Here is a 19,200-nt window from a genome sequence, read left to right as displayed (position 1 = left end):
CAAATATTCCTTTACCCGTCTTTGCAATCGACAGACCAGCACGAGTGTACTGTGCTGTGCATAAAGTGAGAGAGGGGGTATATACTCATAAAATGGAACAGCCAGCTTGTGGTGCCTCGCTTTGCCAACGGTACAGTACACATGATAATTATGTCCTGTATTGTCGACCACACACTCGTCGATTGTCTGGTTCAACGACAGCCATTCTTAGACAAAACAATTTGAGGTCAATATCCATCCATCTCGGCTTTTTATGTTACTGTTGATTTTGTAGAAATATGAATTGCAGTGTATTCTGATTTATGTCTCCGCATTGCGGCATATCACCCATAGACGCCGGTACAAGTTACACAGCAATGATGCTGTATCCATGTACCTCCTTGATCATACAGAGACAAGATGTGCTACAGCTAATCATCTATGTATTTCTATGGAAATTTTAGTATGTTGATGAGATTTTACTTCAAACCCACATACACACCAATCCACTACCATTATGGACGTGTTTGTTTATCTCCAAAAATAAAGGAGTGTACTCGCCGTTATAGAATTCAACGTCATCGACTATCAGTTTTATGAAGGTAGGTACATATGTAAAATTTGAACATGAATAGAGTGTGACTTTTACTAGATCCATTGTGTGTGTGCCAGCTAAAATTTTTGGTAAATTAAGATCTGTACGATTTACAAAATCATGGCCAGTGTTTCAAAATTAGGAGTGAACGTTTAGGTCTACATCACAAGAAATATGTGTTCTTGTCTTTGTTTGGTTGTTATCGTTTCAAATCGACCAGTAGAAATCCATATGCTTCACACCCAGCATTAGCAGTGGCATATAACCTTGCTCATTAAACTGTACATTGACATACATTTTGGAGGGAAACAGCTAGATTCAGGGGTCAGACACGATTAGCATAGCTATTTTCTAACTCCTGTTATCCGATGTGATTGCTTTTTTGTATTTGCTTTAAAATTTGTGATGTCATTTTTTTGATCGGGTAATAAAATATATATCATATTATATATCAGATTTTAGCATTGAATCACATGTAGACATGTCATATTTTTGTGAATTTAATATTTACAATACCAACAACATAATATGTAAAAACACCCAAACAAACCCAAATGCATTTGTTTGTGAAGTTTTCGATTTGGTTGGGAAAATACAGTGTGACCCATCCCCTTTTTTTTTTTTTTTTTTTTATTTATCTATTTATTTTTTTACATCGGTACATACATGTTGTACACCTTTATCGAGTTCAAATAGAATATCTTCACACCACACGCAGTTTTGTCATTTTTGGTACAAATTTTGTCTCTTTTTATTTTACAGGAATGGATACTGAGACTTTGATCCCATTATTGACTAGACATGAAAGTGAAACCCCACTTCCCTTCTAGTCCTAAAACTTCCTCAAAACACAAAGACAGAATACTATAAATAAAGAAAAGCACACACGTTCTCGACAAATCAAGGAGTGTACATCGTATGAGTAGTCATGAAAAAAATACAATAAATAAAAAGATTGAAAGATTGATGATTCTGAGATTTTTCGACCCCAATGGGAATGGATGCCATATGCACATTTACCACAATACGTTGTTACATCATCACTCATGACTGTCTAAGTGATTTTCTAATTACGTGTCAAATTTAAATACATTACCATTTATGAACCACATAAGGCAAATACGCCAATTTTGACTAAGATAATGGTGATAAACTAACATTTCAGTCTTCAAAATTTTTAGTCGTTCTGAGCAATATGAACTGTACCAGCCACGGCAAATTCAATACAGACATAGCGTAGTTCTTACCCACAATTATTCACTTGAAACTTGTTAGACTGTAAGATACGTCGTGATGTTTCGCCCTAACCGGCCTCCTCTCACGACTGTACTAGGGACTGTGTTAGGGGTTGCCTGATGTTTGAGTGGAGTCATGATGGGTGAATGGTTGGCGTGACCGGCTTGGAATCTACAGGTTGCAGGTTCGAGCCCCGTCGCTGCCTGCTGTTTGTTTCTGAGTGGCTAAAGTCCTTGGGCAAGATTTGAACCACGACTGTGCCTCAGTCAACCCAGCTGTATAACTGGGGACCTGGTAGGATGTGGGTTGCAATGTGAAGGCTTTAATCCTATGTGCTTAAATGGCTGCAATGGATTGTATGCTCCCCGGGGAGTTGAGGAAGACTAAAGGGCCATTGCGCCATTCTGATCTGAGCCAGGGGTAATAATTGTAATTTTAAAAAAGCGCTTTGAGCATGAAGTGGGAAAGCGCTATATAAGAACCAAACATTATTATTATTATTATTATTATTATGTTTGAGGGCGCCCTGTCACGGCGTACCTTACAGACTAGGAACTTGTAAGGTCAGATTGAAATATGTGTGGAATATAGACCACATAAGGTATAGAGACACCAAATTTGATTATAAACCAACATTTTAGTTCTAAAACAATTGTGGTGTTTCAAGAGTATGGGAACCCACCTCGCTGGCAATACAAAGTTTGACATAGTCATTAGCATAGACTGTAATTTCTTCACCAAGGCATTATTGCGTAATTTGTTCACAATTAATTTGAATATTGTTGATGTGGACAAATATTGGTTTTCTATTTCTCACTTGTGACTTCCATAGCAGTACAACAATAAACAAAATGGAAGCATATTACCATGCACTGAGCATAGTACACATTTGACTGTTTCGTTTATGCGTTTTAACATATATATATTTATATGTAGTAAAAAAATTATTTTTGTATTTAATTTATTTATTTAGTTTGAGTAAGCATTGTAAACAAAATCTGATATATGAGAGAGAGAGAGAGAGAGAGAGAGAGAGAGAGAGAGAGAGAGAGAGAGAGAGAGAGAGAGAGAGAGAGAGAGATCTGGAGGTGATAACATTGAACATCATTCGACACGGTAAACATCAAAGGCTACTGCTACCCCCTTACACTGGGCAACTCATGAAGTAAAGAAAGAAACTTGAGACAAATTGCAGAAAACCCTTTTTTTCTTTTGATGCAACTATCAATCTGCATGAAGCACGTACACGAAACATCACGTGTCAATTCAACTGCTCCGCATATAGTATAATTGTAGAATTGCCCTGTGTAAATGTGAATATGTTCAAATCAGACCACTATAGACTCTTTACAATGCCCTAGGTTTAAATCTAGATGTAGCTTAAAGTTGATTCAAAATGCTCACATTCACTATCGCTAATTTGCGAGATGACATGTTTGTGAAATGCATTCTGGTTTTAAAACTTTTAAAAAGCATCTGCAAACACCTTAAAATGACTTTTTTTCAGTCACTTCCCTTCGGATTTACCCCCACCTAGACCACGCGATTTTATGATGTCATAAGGAGTACACATTAGCACTAAGACTATGACGAGCGTAGTCACTAGGTGAATAAAACTCAACAGCATTGTGAAAAAATACATTGCTAGTTGTTGTAATAGACATCAGTTACAATATAAAACCGAAATATCTCTGCTACACCATCTGTCTGATCGCTATTTATAGTAAATATACGTTGGACAGTTTAGTTTCTTATAAAGTTTCCACTGTGTACAGTAAAATAAAAATGCTTTCATTCATTTTGTTGACTTTTGCATCTTTGATTATTCATGAATTGTCGATCGATGTACTGTTTGAAATTTATGTCCATTCAATTCTTTAAATACAAATGTAATCGTTTTGGTTGTTTTCATTAAATATTAAAGAGTATTTTAGTTGATGCTTTAAAATAGTTAGGGAACAGTGCCATTGAAAACATCTGAAAATAAATGCAATCCGTTCGTTCTGTCGCAAGGGGTGGCGTGGGGGTTCATTTCAGTTTTGATGCGTCAAAATCGCAACTCTTAATAAAACGGAATCAACTATAAAAAACAGTGCTAGTTTACTAATTGTCTTGGTGTTATACTAAGAGATGAAGACTGAAATTAGGTGCATGAATGTCAATTCCTGACCAAGGGGGTATATTATTGATTCAAGTTTGCTGGTACATGACGAACTTATGCCAACCACTTACTACGTTATACGGCATACCACTCATTGTAGCTATTGCTGTGGACATTATCCTATTGCTCAAATTCCTAGTACCTGCAATTTATCAGTTTTATAACTTTAATCATTTCGAGGATCCATTTCCTGATGTCCACTCCAGATGAGTGAGTCCACTGTTTACACGATCCAACAATGTACAAAATTTAAGAAATCAAGAAAACTGCACAAACGTACTGTATGTAGTTCCATGGCATGGGTCATGACAAGTGGACCATATTCCGTACATTCCTCTTTCTCAATCTTTTATCCCATATGTAATTAAGATTGGCGGTACATATTATTGCCTTCAAGTTAGTTTTTGATTATATGCCCGCGGAGCCAAGGTATGATCGGCGCTACACCTAAAGACCCGGTTCGACGCTGCGACCCATGAATCAAATCGTTGCATACAACGTTGCAAGGCCCTGCGACGGAGTGGTTACACGGGACAATTCATCAAATGCGACAAGCTGCATCGTGTAACCAGGCCTTAACGGCGTGCCAATCCAATCCTTGAACCTTGAGTATTTATCAACCAATATCAAGGTTATATTATTTTGTAATATACATGTAATGGGAATTCATTTTTATGCAAAGAATTTCTTTCTGGAACTTTAAAGATAAATAAACTGAATTTTGTACTAGAACTGCGACTTTTCAAGATGTTACATTTAATTTTAACATGGCATCAATTTGCTGAAATTCATTAATTGTCGAAACCCATTCAAACTTCTAAAGATTACAGTTACAGTACGATCAGTTCAGATACTTGGATGTTCACAAGTTTATTGAAATTTACTTTCTGCGTAGTGCTGGGTTTCCGGTAATATTTATAACATTTGCCATGTGGTGTGACCTCTTAGGGTATTCTCGCCTGTGTGGTATATGTATATGTGTCACCTTAGGGCAGGTTTTTTCACCCTTAGTTGTAAAATGGGTAGTGTCTTTTCAGAAGGACAAACTTGGTGTATAAGATGTGGACCAATTGTCACTTTAAAACAATACCTTTCATCAAAAACGGAGACCTGGATGGAACTCTTTAATAAATTCTAGACTGCATGTACTTCGTAATATTCCCCTGCGGATATTTTCACCCCTTGAATAGCTTGTTAGTCCCCGCCGGACGAAGTCCGGGATGGGGACTTATGGATTGGGTTCCATCTGTCGGTGCGTCCGTCCATCCGTCCAGAGCCGATTCTTGGAAATTTTTTCAAACTTGGTACGGGGCAACATACAATGGCATACATATGCACGTCAATTTGTTTCATGATACGATCCAATATGGCCACCTAGCAGCCATTTTGTTTGCGAATTTTCCATGTCCAAATCCATAACTCAGACATGCTTGAACAGATCTCATTCAAAGTTGGCATTAGGACAGTGTTCTATGACATGAATGTGCATATCCATTTTCATTGTGATACGATCCAATATGGCTGCCTGGCAGCCATTTTGTTTGCGAATTTTCCATGTCCAAATCCATAACTCAGACATGCTTGTACAGATCTCATTCAAAGTTGGCATTAGCACATTGTTTTATGACATACATGTGCATATCCATTTTTGTCATGATATGATCCAATATGGCCACCTGTCAGCCATTTTGTTTGCGAATTTTCCATGTCCAAAGCCATAACTCAGACCTGCTTGAACAGGTCCCCCCCCCCCCCCCCCCCGTACCTGACCCATCCTTTATTGTTGAATGGTTTATTCCATCACGTCATCTTGAAGAGTAGGCATGACCCATGTCCAACAAGGAGACACAACATGAGTAGGCATGTTCCATGTCCAACGAGCAGACACAACATATCTAAGTCTGTTTGATTTAGGTTCACAAGTGTTGTTGCATGATCAGAGTAGTGATATCAAGAAAATGACAACATAAACTGCCAGTACCTTAAAACCCGCTCATAGCAGAGACTATGTCATTCTCAGTGACTTGTTCTTAAATGTTGCCCCATAATGCATTGTTACGTTGACTGCGCATGTGTAACTCCCGATTCATCATTCAACCATGCGGTCACTATTGGTTTAAAATGGAGTCGTGGATCACACACCCCTACCAGACCTGGCCAGTAGTAAGCTCAGGGCAATTTTCAAATTTTCTGAAAATTATATACAGACTAAACATATTTGTGGATGTTCACGGGAGGGCGTGGGGGTATTGTCCTAAATTACCACGAATCGATTAGTGTTAAATTGATTGTCTGATTATGAATACCACATTTCGTTAGAATATACCAACTCCACTCTTACTGTTATCTAGTCTGGTTCCCGATGATCGTATTGCGATTACCATTGAAAGTTAATCGCAATACGGTCGTCGGGAACCAGACTAACTGTTATCCTGACGTGGTGTCGACAGTGCTGGTGTCGTTGGCCTATCCAGTGGAGGTGTCGGTGGAATTGGTGACAGAGTGGATTGTGGCGTGGTTGGTTGATTAGCCGGTGGCGGTGATGGTGGTAGGGACGTTTTCCGTATGGATTTCTCTTAGACGTCATTTTTGGCTGCAAGAAACCAAAAGAGCATTGGTGAAACAATATGTAACAGCAGTACAAAACAGACATGGGCTGTCACAAATACAACTTTCATTCTAAACTGTGTAACCTACGGCCCAATTTGAATTACTTCTTACTGTAAATTACCTCTACAATTCTTATCCAATATACTAATCTAGATTTACATGGCAGTGTTCGGTACCAGAGTTACCTAAATTTCCTTTATCAGCAATTACGTACTACAGATGCTGGTTGACGTATGACAACGACATTGTAATTCATACTGCATGGAAATAGAAATTAACCTCCACATCGAATTGCAAATATGCTGTCGTTTAGGTATGACAGTGTTTCAGTATAAATAGTTCTCGACAGCTACCTGGTGAGTATACCTGTATGATTTTTAATACAACTTATTGTGTCAAAGTGTCAATCCATGTACACTGGAATTGATATCATTTTTGGTGGCCCATAAAATAGTGATTGATTGATTGGGTTTTCTTTAAATAGGCGTAGTTTCTATACACTTTGCAGGTAGGAATATATTGTCAAAAAATTGTTATATTTTGGCAAATCTTATGAAATATTACAAGCCCCTATATTTGGCAGTGTTAAAATTGATTCACAATCACATTATGTGCCTTGTCGTCGATAATATATTAGAGTCTAAATACATGAGGACTTCATATGTGTATCAACACTGAAATTTGGAGCACAAATTAGGCAAGACCAGGAAGTGAAACGGCAGACTGTGTCTTCATAACTACTATCCTTGATGATCCGACTTCGAGGCCATGTCATTTTAAAACTGATGCATAGGAAACATAATTTCTTGGTAGTTAGTTTAAGACGGTTTAGACCACTACAGTTATTATGAGTTTTCTCCCCTAAAACGACATTTCGGAATTGGAAAAAAGAACCGCCTGCCATACACGTATTTTGACTTCATGTACCATAGTATCGACAAGAATAACAAACTCAAAATGTAAAACGTTTTTCCTCTCCCAAAACAAAGAATAATCTACTTCTAACTGGAAATTGTATTTACCAATTTTGATGCTTTTTCGTCCTCGAATTGGGTCTTTCGAGCTGTGTGTATTTACCACATTTCCGTAATTTATACAGGTTGGTTTTAACTGTTGTGTTTCTATGTTCTATCATAATGTTCATAGTTCCATGTCTATGCCTAGAGCTCTTAAGAGAATAAGCGGATTATGAATTGGCTTTTTTACAATTATTATTATTATTATTATTGGGTGGCGGTTAAATTCAACGTATATACATTTAAAAACGGGGCATCAGGTATTCCTCCAACTCGGCTCCAAGCTATGTCTGATGTTAAAGAAACCAAAGTTACAGGTACCAATTGAAAATATTCTTATTGTGATTTTGGCGCACGCAAAACGAAATGAACTCTTATCACCCCCTCCCCCATGAATCAATTAACGTCAGTCTTGCATCAGTTTTAAAATAAAACGGCTTTTATGAACTGCATCATGATCGCATGTGAAATGTGAATATGTTTGGTACGCCGAGTACAGATGAATGAGAATGTAGTGAAGGAAGACCAGTGCACAGTGACAGTGGAATTCACACACAATACAATGGATGATCTGTTCTGACTTGAGTTTATATTGACTATGACTGAAGGAAGTAACCCATTGACAATATGAACAATAGGGTAATAGGGCTGAGACGACAGTGGCACCCTCGCTCTCTTTTGAGTGTGACGAGATAAACAATGCGATGAAAGATTTTGGAACTAGCCCAGCTGGACATACTAGTATCTTTACTGATCAATCTATAGTGAAACTGCATTCCTAGGAGTGATTGCATGTACCATGACTTTTACATATACTGTAAAATATCATATCATACACGGGACATTTTTAACACAAACATGTCATCATCCATTTTTACTGATGTACAATAAACCATACCTTTTTAGCAGTCTTCGCTCTTTGTTGCCCTTGTACGTGTTTGGGAAGCTCTTGCCCTCTTGTCTGACTTTTGGCTAGTACTTCCATTTCCACCAGTACTAGCCCCGTTTCTCTTCTCTGCTGACGTATCAGTCGGAGTGTGTAACTTCTCCTCTTGGTGCATTAAAGCGTCCTTGTCGTCTAAAAGAAAAAATGATCATGATAATAAAGTAATTTCATCGAGCCAAAATATGCCAAAACATATCGCACACCTAACCTAGTAACAGTACATATGGGTGTCTTCATGGTAATTCATATGGTCAAATGTATAAGTAGAGTGATCATTTTGATTATTCTCAAAGCTCTTTTCAGAGCATATACGCAGGGTCTGTGATAGAAATAGAAATATTAAACGGTGATGTTGGCTATCTCTGTGCTTTTAAATGTATCTAATGCAAGATGATAAGCACAAAACATTATTTTGTATTGCGAAGGATTAGATTATTTGAACTGTGCGATCCTGTCTGGGGTCTTTTGAGTCAAATAATATAATTCATATTCATATTCATATTATTTATTTAATGCAGGTTTAACATAGAGTTTCCTTCCAATAAACCTGTGAACAGTTGAAGCGTTGGGAATAAATAAACAGAATGTTAAACCAGACTTGTCCTTTGTTTCAAACTCATGAAATACCATGTGTTCTAAACAGAGTAATAGTAATAGTAGTACGTGCGACCTTGCCCTGGGGGGGGGGGGGGATTCCCATAGACGGCAATACGGGGATGGTCCATGCAAAAGGGGTTTGTTTTTTATGCTGCTTGGTATCAGAAATGGTATACTTTTCATGAGGTGGTATGAAAAAGGGTCCAGTGAATCAAAACTGGTGATAATTAACATTCAATATGCAGTCAACACTGAAAGCGTTTTCGTCTATCTCCCTTCTAAACTTCCGTACTCTTGTCGCTCACACCATACTAAATCTGGGGCTAGCTTAACCTGGGAGCTCTGTCTTTTAGTGTTAAAAGACTGGAGCGGAGCTCTTTCGATCGATAGACCGTTGGAATGTAATGATCTCAAACTTTTCTTAAATATCTTCACCCTATCCTAATATGAGATGATATTGTCTTCTTAAGATGTGAACTATGTATGACAGTGTGCTAAGATAGTCTAAAAAGTGCCCTGCAAATCTTCCCTACCAATGATACTACCATTAGATGTGATTTGTTTAATCATGCCATTTAACTTTAAAAGAATATATTAACCATATGTTAACTACGGACAGGATCGCGTCTCCCCGCAGAGGTTGTAGGTGTATCAGTCACAAATAATGTGCAACCACCACTGCAGCACTTTCTACTATGAAATGTTACACATTTGCTACACTTTGACTGGCCACATATGTAAAATCATGTAAATTTCGGTTCCGTACTTCGATTCCACCATAGCGTTCAGACTTATAAACGATTTACTATAAGGCTTACTAGTGTTGTTTTATGTGCATTTTCATTGAAAGACTCCCCCCAATTTCCTCGGGATTTAATCGCGAGTTAACCGCGATATACCCGAACTATTTTTCTTCCAGTAGTGTATGTCTGTATGTATGTATGTATGTATGTATGTCTGTCTGTATGTATGTATGTATGTATGTATGTATGTATGTATGCATGTATGTCTGTTTGAATTCACTTGGTACTGTCACAGTCAGATACTATGAGATCAAATCCAGATATATATTAATTAGTCAACTTAACATAAATTTACTGATTTTTGATGTTTCGCCTTGTACATTTATCTCTTTGTAGCTGGATCTGTGATATCAATGAGCATGGACTTGCAATGGTCAAAGATGTACCTCGTGAAAAGAATCAAGTTGCAAAGGTAAACTTGCTTCCCTTTTATAGCACAACTGAACTGCTTAGGTGCAGTAGTGCTATAAGCATGGTGAAATGTCTGTCTGTCTGTGTGTGTGTGAACAACTTAAATTCAAAAACCGCCACACCAATTGCCTTAAGTTTGTATTTGGTGAGGGCATTACTTTTTGTGTGAAGCTGTGAAATTGTTCATTAACAAATGAAAATGATTGCATAAGAGATGTGTATTTAAAAAACTTAAACTCCAAAACAAGTGTCTTGAGCAGATTGGACTGAAATTGTGTAAGAGCAGAGTTTTTAGATTAAGAATCGTTCATAACATGATGATCCCATCAGTGATATGCAAAAATTAGGTCTAAACACGTATCTGTTTGCGCAAAAATCTATAATTCCAAAATAACTGAGCAGGCTGAGCTGAAATTTAATGGCATGCATCTGGGGATGTGTAGATGAAGGTGAATTCAGAACATGATGAGCCCAGCCCATAGACGATATGCAAATTAACTAAACAAATTTCAAGTTTTGTCAAAAACATATCTTGGAAAACTACATGATGAATGGGGCCGAAACTTGGTAGGGATGTTTCTGGAGGTGTTATAACATAATTGATGAAACTGGCTCTAGCAACCAAGACCACGCCTTTACAAACAGTGAAAAGATGATGTATATTACAAAGATAACAACAGGAATGGGTAGGTAAGTGAATCAAGATTGTTAAAATGTATGCAAATATCCTTAGCAACAAGACCAAGCCCATAGCAACAGCCAAATGAGGGTTAATATAATTACCAGTAGTTATTAAAGCAGCTTTCTTTTTGTAATATTTCCTGATCTTAATTTGCCAATAGGCAGAATTTACATCGAACTTAGAAACCTACAAGGGTGTCTTTGCATTCTTCTACTAGGGGTAGGGGATGACATCCTTGGTTATGTTGGTGTTAAGTGCACAGTAGTCCACACACCAACATTTTCATCTCGTTTTCGATTGAGAACGGGAGCAGAGTGTTATGCAGTCAAATTGATATAAAAATGCTGCTCTCGGAGCATATTTTTGAAAAATCCGGAAATATTTAAATCAAAGCGCAACTGAAACATTAGTTCATTCCCTAATTACTTCACATCTAGATTATGCGAATACCATAATGTTTGGAATGTCGCAATACTTGTTTGATAGGTTGCAACGAGTTCAGAATAATGTGGCACGTGTGGTTAAAGGGTTAAGAAAGTAAGACAGTATCTCCAAAACTCTCATTGAGTTACACTGGCTTCCTGTAAAGGCAAGAGTTGATTTTAAAGTTATCCTCACAGTTTTTAAAGCTCTAAATAACGCAGCACCTGTTTATATTCGTGACATGTTTGTCCGCCCTGATAAGCCTCGTTATAATTTACGCAAAAACTCCGTTAGAAATCTTGTAATTCCCCGTTCTTATAACAAGATTAATGATCGTGCCCTGGCCATTGCAGGACCTAGATTATGGAATATCATTCCTGATGAACTCAAAGACCTTTCAGAACTTGAACTTTTTAAACGAAAACTTAAAACACACCTCTTTAAAATGTATCATGAATTGTGATTTGGTTATTTGACTCAGAGTACAAAATTTATATTATCTTAGCGGTCATTTACGTTCGTTTTAATATTTGACATTTTTTAAGGCTTTTATAACAAGTCTCAGTCTATAATTTTAATGACCATTCACTATCCTTTTAACATTTGACATTTTAAGGGTCTTAACGGTGTACTTGTTTTTGTAGCATTCACCTTATTTATGTTTTTGTATTTTATGTGCAGCGCTTTTGAATATTTTAAATAGAAAAGGCGCTTTAGAAAATAAATAAACTTAAACTTAAACTTAAACATACATTCAAATGTCACACACTACCAAAATATGGATTAAAGTAATAAATTACTAATAAAACAAACATGAGTTGTTTATTTGACATATTACAAATAAAACAAAATATTTATATCACAAACAAATTCAAAATATCAACATCTATGTTCCTACAAAACTTTTGTATACTGGTTAAATGGTCAAAATCGGCAAAAATTTGGCAGAAAATGATATAGTATTCAAAACCGTATAACTCCACTCTAGAATATTGCCTATTGATATAAGGTTGGGATGCGAGCATTGTTGAAGGCTTATTCTGAGCAAAGTATTAACTGTCTTACTAGAAGTGTGGGTGGGTTGGTGAGAAAGTAAGGAGATGTCGCTTATGTTTGGCATCCTTGATGGATTGGCTAACTACATACTATACACTAGTCTTCTATAGTGCCACTTAGCTCACCACACTGCACTGTCTGCCCTTTACTGTTTGAGGAGTGACAAAGTGTCATCGCTGAACGTTTCTCACAGTACTTCGCCAAGAAGATCAAAGACATACAGGCCACTCTAGAAACTACAACAATCGTTGAAGAGTTTGATTCTAGTGAAGTATTCAGCTCATCTACTCTGTCAACATTTAAACCAGTCAATATTGATGCCGTCAGGAAATTTATCATGCAATCACCCACCAAGTCATGCTCTCTTGATCCGATTCCTACATCACTGCTGAAACAATGTCTTGATCCACTTCTCCCATTCATTGCAAATGTTATAAACCTATCTCTACAAACTGTTGAGGTTCCATCCATGTTCAAGTCAGCCATTGTCACACCTCTGCTGAAAAAACCATCCCTAGATCAAAACATTTTAAAGAACTATCGACCCGTTTCTAACCTACCATTTCTGTCCAAAGTGCTTGAGAAAATAGTTGCCTCACAGATTAACAGCTATCTCAACGAGAATTCACTTCTAGAGCCACTTCAGTCAGCGTACCGCAAGTATCACAGCACCGAAACAGCCCTTCTGAAAGTTCATAGTGACATTTGTACATCACTGGACTCTGGAAAATACGTCATACTGATCTTACTCGACCTCTCGGCGGCATTCGATACAATCGACCACAGTTTACTCCTAAATAGGCTATGAAATCTTGGCATCACGGGTACACCATTGAAATGGTTTGAATCCTACCTCAAAAACAGATACCAGGCAGTAAAAATCGAAAACGTCACAAGTGAACCTTCAGTTCTCAAATACGGGGTGCCTCAAGGGTCCGTCCTCGGTCCCCTTTTATTCACAATTTATACAGCACCACTCGGTAATCTGATTCGTCGCCATAACTTAAAGTTTCATCAGTATGCTGATGGTAATGAGCTATACCTTGCGTTCTCCCATCAAGGTTCACCAACTGCTATTCACAGTATGGAGTCCTGCATCCATGATATCAAGGCATGGATGACACTTTATAAATTACAGCTCAGCGACAGCAAAACTGAAGTTCTTGTTATTCGCTCAAAATTCAATCAGCTCCCAGATCCTGTTCGCTCCGTCAATATTGGTTCTGCGTCTATCACACCAGTTACAACAGCACGAAATTTGGGTGTATTCTTTGACAATATCCACATGTATAACCAGCACATCAAGAATACATGTAAATCAATGTACTGTCACCTCCGCCGCATTGGATCTATACGTCAATACATCTCAAGTGCGGATTGCTGTACTTTAATTCATGCTGTTATATCCACTAAACTTGATTACTGTAATTCCTTACTGTATCGTCTCCCTGAATCAGTCACAAACCAACTTCAGCGTGCACAAAACACAGCTGCAAGAATCATCACCCGGTCAAAGAAATATGAACACATAACTCCTACTCTCATCAAACTCCATTGGTTACCAGTTCGTTCTAGAATCGACTACAAGATCTTACTCCTGACTTACAAAGCAATTCATGGTCTTACACCGGAGTACATTTCCGACCTTATACAAGTATATACCAGCTCGCACCTTACGCTCAAAGGACAAAAACCTTCTTACGACAACAAGTTACAAGCAAATCAACTACGGTGGACTTTCTTTCGCTTATGCTGCTCCAAAGCTCGGGAATTCACTGCCAACTGACATTAAACTTGCACCAACTATTGATTGTTTCAAAAGAAAACTGAAGACACATTTGTTTTTTAAAGCCTACGGTGTGGATTAACCATCCAGCGCCCCTGAACAGAACTTTGCCTGGATTTTGGCGCTCTACAAATTATTTTGATTGATTGATTGATTGCCCTATGACCTTTATGTACTCTATGAATATTGAAATTTAACATCTGCGCACTGCATGATTGGGCTTTGAAATGTATTTAAAGCCATATCACTCCGCTCAAGAATATTGCCTATTGTTGTAAGGTTGGGATTTGAGCATTGTTTTGGATATCCCTAAAAGTATAATGACATTGAATTAGATCAACACACCAAATTTTTAGCTCCACTGCCATCGACAGCTGAGCTGAGCTTAAGGGTTAGGTTGATTCTCAGCCTTCATCTGTCGTCCATCCATAAACTTTTCTTCTTTCATCTTCTCCAAAACTACTGGGTCAATTGACCTGAAATTTGATGTGTTGGTATCATTTGATGAGCAGATATAAGTTTGTTCAAGACAAGTTGATTGGGTCATTTTTATGCAAATTATGTCTAAAAATAGAATCTTTGGTGGGTCTTTTTTATGCAAATTATGTCTAAAAATAGAATCTTTGGTAAAAATGCTTCAAAAATCTTCTCCAAAACTACTTGGCCAATTGAGTCGATATTTGTTGAGTAGGTGTCTTGGGATGAGCAAATATAAGTTTGTTCAAGACAAATTGACTTAGTCATTAGTTTGCAAGTTAGGTCTAAGAATAGAATTTACAGTAAAAATGCTTTAAAATATTCTTCTCCAAAACTACTGGGCCAATTGAGTTGAAATTTGTCATGTAGGTGTCTTAGGATGAGCAGATATAAGTCTGTTCATGACAAGTTGATTGGGTTATGAATATGAAAATTGGGGGTAAGAATATAATTGTTCTAAAAATGGTGGCTACATTGATTTTGTATATTAAAAAAGTACAGTATTTTACCAACTTTCCGTGTTAAATATACGTGTTAAATATGTTGTATAGTGTGGGTGAGTTATCATACAAAACCACTAACCACTTTATTACTTTGATAAAACAAAATTGGATAGTTGAAGAGCTGAATAGCAGAACCACTTCTACATGTTACAAAAAAAAGCTCAAAAAAACAGCAGAGCTATTCTGACCAATATGTCAATTGTTAATTCTCCCTTAGCACTGAAGCTAGCGCTGTGTCTAGTGGTGTTATCTGGGGTTACTTAAATGCAGAAAGTTTCTCATGTTTTTATCATGAAAGTATTTCAATGTTTTTATCAAGTGCACACATCTTTCAACCACTAATTGAATTTGCATTTGTTGTTGCTGTAGTTGCAATCCTTTAACTGGGCAGCCCTAGACAAGACCATGCAAAAGGCAGGCTGCCATAAAGGCAAGGGCATAGAGGAAATTCCCCTGTCTGAAGATACACAAGTAAAAGAATATAATTAACCTGTGTGCAGATAACTCGTACTAATTACAATTTGATTCTTACTGTCATTGTCTTCCAACATGTGTACATATTTACACCCTAACTTGAACATCCTATTCCTCCTGGCATTGCAAATCATAGGGGGCTCGTCTTCCAACATTGAATAAGTTGCAATAATAAACAAGTGATGTAGAATATCTATCTATCTATCTAATACATTTATATAGCGCCAAATATCCAAAGAAAACAATGTTCAGTGGCGCTTAGAGTTAGAAAGGAGATGAAAAAGCTCTCTGAAATATGTGGGTTTTCAAGCGTCTTTTGAAAATGTTAACATTGGGAGAGGTTTTAATGTCCAGGGGTAGAGAGTTCCAAAGTTCAGGAGCTGCTGAAGAGAAGGAGCGGCGACCATAGGAAACCAGATTCCATTTGGGTGAATGCAGAAGGCATTTATCCGATGAACGAAGAGTGCGTAATGAAGAACGAGGTGTAATTAAGTTCTTGAGATATTGTGGAGAGATTCCATTTAGGGCTTTATAAGTGAAGAGCAGAAGTTTGAAAACAATACGATGAGATACTGGAAGCCAATGAAGTTGTTTTAGAATAGGGGAATTTCCTGGTGCGCGTAATAATCCTAGCTGCCGTATTTTGGGCACATTGTAAGCGCTGTAAGTGAACGTCAGGCAGACCATATAGTAAGGAATTACAATAGTCCAGCTTCGATGATATGACAGCATGGACGAGGGTGGCACAAGAATCCTGAGAGAGGTATTTCCTGATGTGTCCAATTTTACGAAGGAGGAAGTGAATGGTGCAGCAGGTGGTAATTATGTGTTGTTGAAATGTATAATTGTCATCAAATATGACACCAATGTTTCTCGCAGATGAAGTAGTTTCAATAACACTTGAACATATGTTGATGGAAGTGAGAGGCAACGGCGAATGATCAAATTTGGAACGAATTAAAATGACTTCTGTCTTAGAATCATTTAACTTCAGTTTACTTTGCGTCATCCATTTTTAATATCGTTGACACATTCTTCAATAGAAGATACGGCAGAGGTGGTGTTGGATTTCTTAAAAGACAAGTACAGTTCATTATCGTCGGCGAATTGGTGAAACTGAAGTTTATGACGGCGAATGATCTGACCGAGTGGTGAAATATAAATAGTAAACAATAGAGGTCCTAGGACAGAGCCCTGAGGTACTCCGAACCGTAGCAATTGAGCAAGTGACATTTTCCCATTTACTGTAACTGATTGAAATCTGTCTGTGAGGTAAGAGGAGTTCCTTTGATACCAAGATCTGACAAACGCTTTAGAAGTATTTCGTGATCTATGGTATCAAACGCTGCAGATAGGTCTAATAGAACAAGAAAAACATACAATAAAATGAGATAAAATGAATTAATACTTAGTCTGGGTTCTTTTTTTTTGATAGATCGAGAATGTGCGACTTGATGAGTTAGATGGATTAAATTAAAAGAGCCAGGACTGCTCTACTGTATTAATATTGTGTCAAGTTGCTTGTAACTCAAAATTATTGGCGTGAATTCCTCTGTCGATTTTATGTTACACAGAATTTATTCGTGAAATGATTCTGACAGATATTTAAGTTCATCAAACTTTCTTGGAAATAATAAAGATGAAGCCTTTTATTACACACAAAGCATACACACGAGTATGGGAAGCCGTTATGGCCAAAAGTATTTTTTTATTTTAGCTGTAGTATTTTATATTTTTCGTACTTACAAACTAATTTTAACCGTTTATGTACTTTTATTCCATGGTTACATTATTTTAATTGAAATAAGTTTTTCATTTATTTGAGAATATTGTTTTATTTTTCGTCAAACCAGAATTTTTTAAAGGATTATGTATAATTAAAAGTCAAAATATATTTTTTGTTAATTTAAAAGTTATTTTATTTTATATTTTTAATTTTTAAAAAAAAAATACTTCAACGTTTTTTTTTCTCTCAACTTTATTTTTTTTTTTTTTGGCCCAGTCTGCTGCCTGGCGCCAGTCACGAGCACGTCGTGCTCGTACCCGGCGCCTGTCACGAGTATGTCGTGCTCGTGACAGGCGTGTCCTTCGTCCTCCATTACGACGTGTTTCGGCGTCAAATACACGTTCTTATTACCTTCGAAATTGATCGCTCAAACATTATATCAGATCTGAAAACCGTTAATTTACATGTGATAGTATCTGTTTTTTCCAACAACCGCGACTTCAGCCACGTACACACATATGTACACCGCATGTGATGATGACCGCATGTATGATGTATTACATGATGTAGTACGTAGGATACGATCCATGTGCAACGGGTAAAGGTAGTTAATCTAAAACAACTAAAGTTTGTTGCATCAATAACAATTACATTCATTATTGTGAAACTGACCAGAATTGAAATAAGATGGTACACACTATACTGTGAGCGTGAGCAAAATAGCTTTAGGAACAAAAACATGAGGAAAAGTGAACGCGTATTTCCAATGGGTCAGTCAGGTACTACTTCTAGTACAAGCGCACATGTTGACCTCGACCTGCTGTATTACATATCAACATAAACAAGCTTTTCTATATCGCCTTGTAACGTTGTTATCATTGTTATTGTTATTGTTGTTGTTGTTGTTGTTGTTGTTGTTGTAAAGATTCAGTTTACTTCATCGTTCATTGTAGTATACATTCTCTTGGTGTTCAGAGTACACATGTATCATGAAAAGTTGAGAACAACACGTCTATGTATGTAATACAGCAGGTCGACGTCAACATGTGCGCTCATACTAGAAGCACCTGACTGACCGTTTGAAAATACCTTTACCCGTTGCACATGGATCGTACGCGGCTGAAGTCGCGGTTGTTGGAAAAAACAGATACTATCACGCGTAAATTAACAGTTTTGAGATCTGATATAATGTTTGAGCGGTAATAAGAATGTGTATTTGACGCCGAAACACGTCGTAATGGAGGACGAAGGACACGCCTGTCACGAGCGACATGCTCGTGACCGGTGCCTGTCAGCAGACTCGGCCAAAAAAAAAAAAGTACGAAAAATATAAAATATTATAGCTAAAATAAAAAAAAATAGTCTTGGCCTGAATGGCTTCCCATACACGAGGACATCTCTACTATTCAGAATGGGCTTCTCTACCCACACTCACAAACTTCCTTTGATGCACTATTGCATGTAAACACCTTGACTCGGGTTTTCATGTAACTAGCAGTGTCATTTCTATTATTTTTGTTATTTTCTCTCTCTCTGTCCCTCAGCAGACTGTTAAACCCCTTCTATTTTAGCACAACTGAACTGATAAGGTTCAGTAGTGCTATAGGCATGGTGCAGTGTCTGTCTGTCTGTCTGTTTGTGTGTGTGTGTGTGTGTGTGTGGATGACTTTAACTCAAAAACCACCCGACCAGTTGCCTTGATATTTGGTAGGGACATTA

The 19,200-nt window shown here is 37.4% G+C and overlaps 1 protein-coding gene across 1 annotated transcript in view; it reads left to right on the top strand.

Moving 5' to 3' along the window:
* Window positions 1-19,200, top strand: part of LOC144442505 (gamma-butyrobetaine dioxygenase-like) — a 161,620-nt gene that overhangs the window by 89,234 nt on the left and 53,186 nt on the right. The window contains exon 7 of the mRNA XM_078131866.1: window positions 10,280-10,355. Coding sequence (XP_077987992.1) covers window positions 10,280-10,355 — 76 coding nt within the window. The remainder of the gene's footprint in view (window positions 1-10,279; window positions 10,356-19,200) is intronic.

Source organism: Glandiceps talaboti, chromosome 11 (genome assembly GCF_964340395.1).
Source record: "Glandiceps talaboti chromosome 11, keGlaTala1.1, whole genome shotgun sequence".
In the NCBI taxonomy this organism is placed as follows: domain Eukaryota; kingdom Metazoa; phylum Hemichordata; class Enteropneusta; family Spengelidae; genus Glandiceps; species Glandiceps talaboti.
Note: the sequence above shows the minus strand (reverse complement) of the source record. Positions and strands in the feature narration are given on the sequence as shown.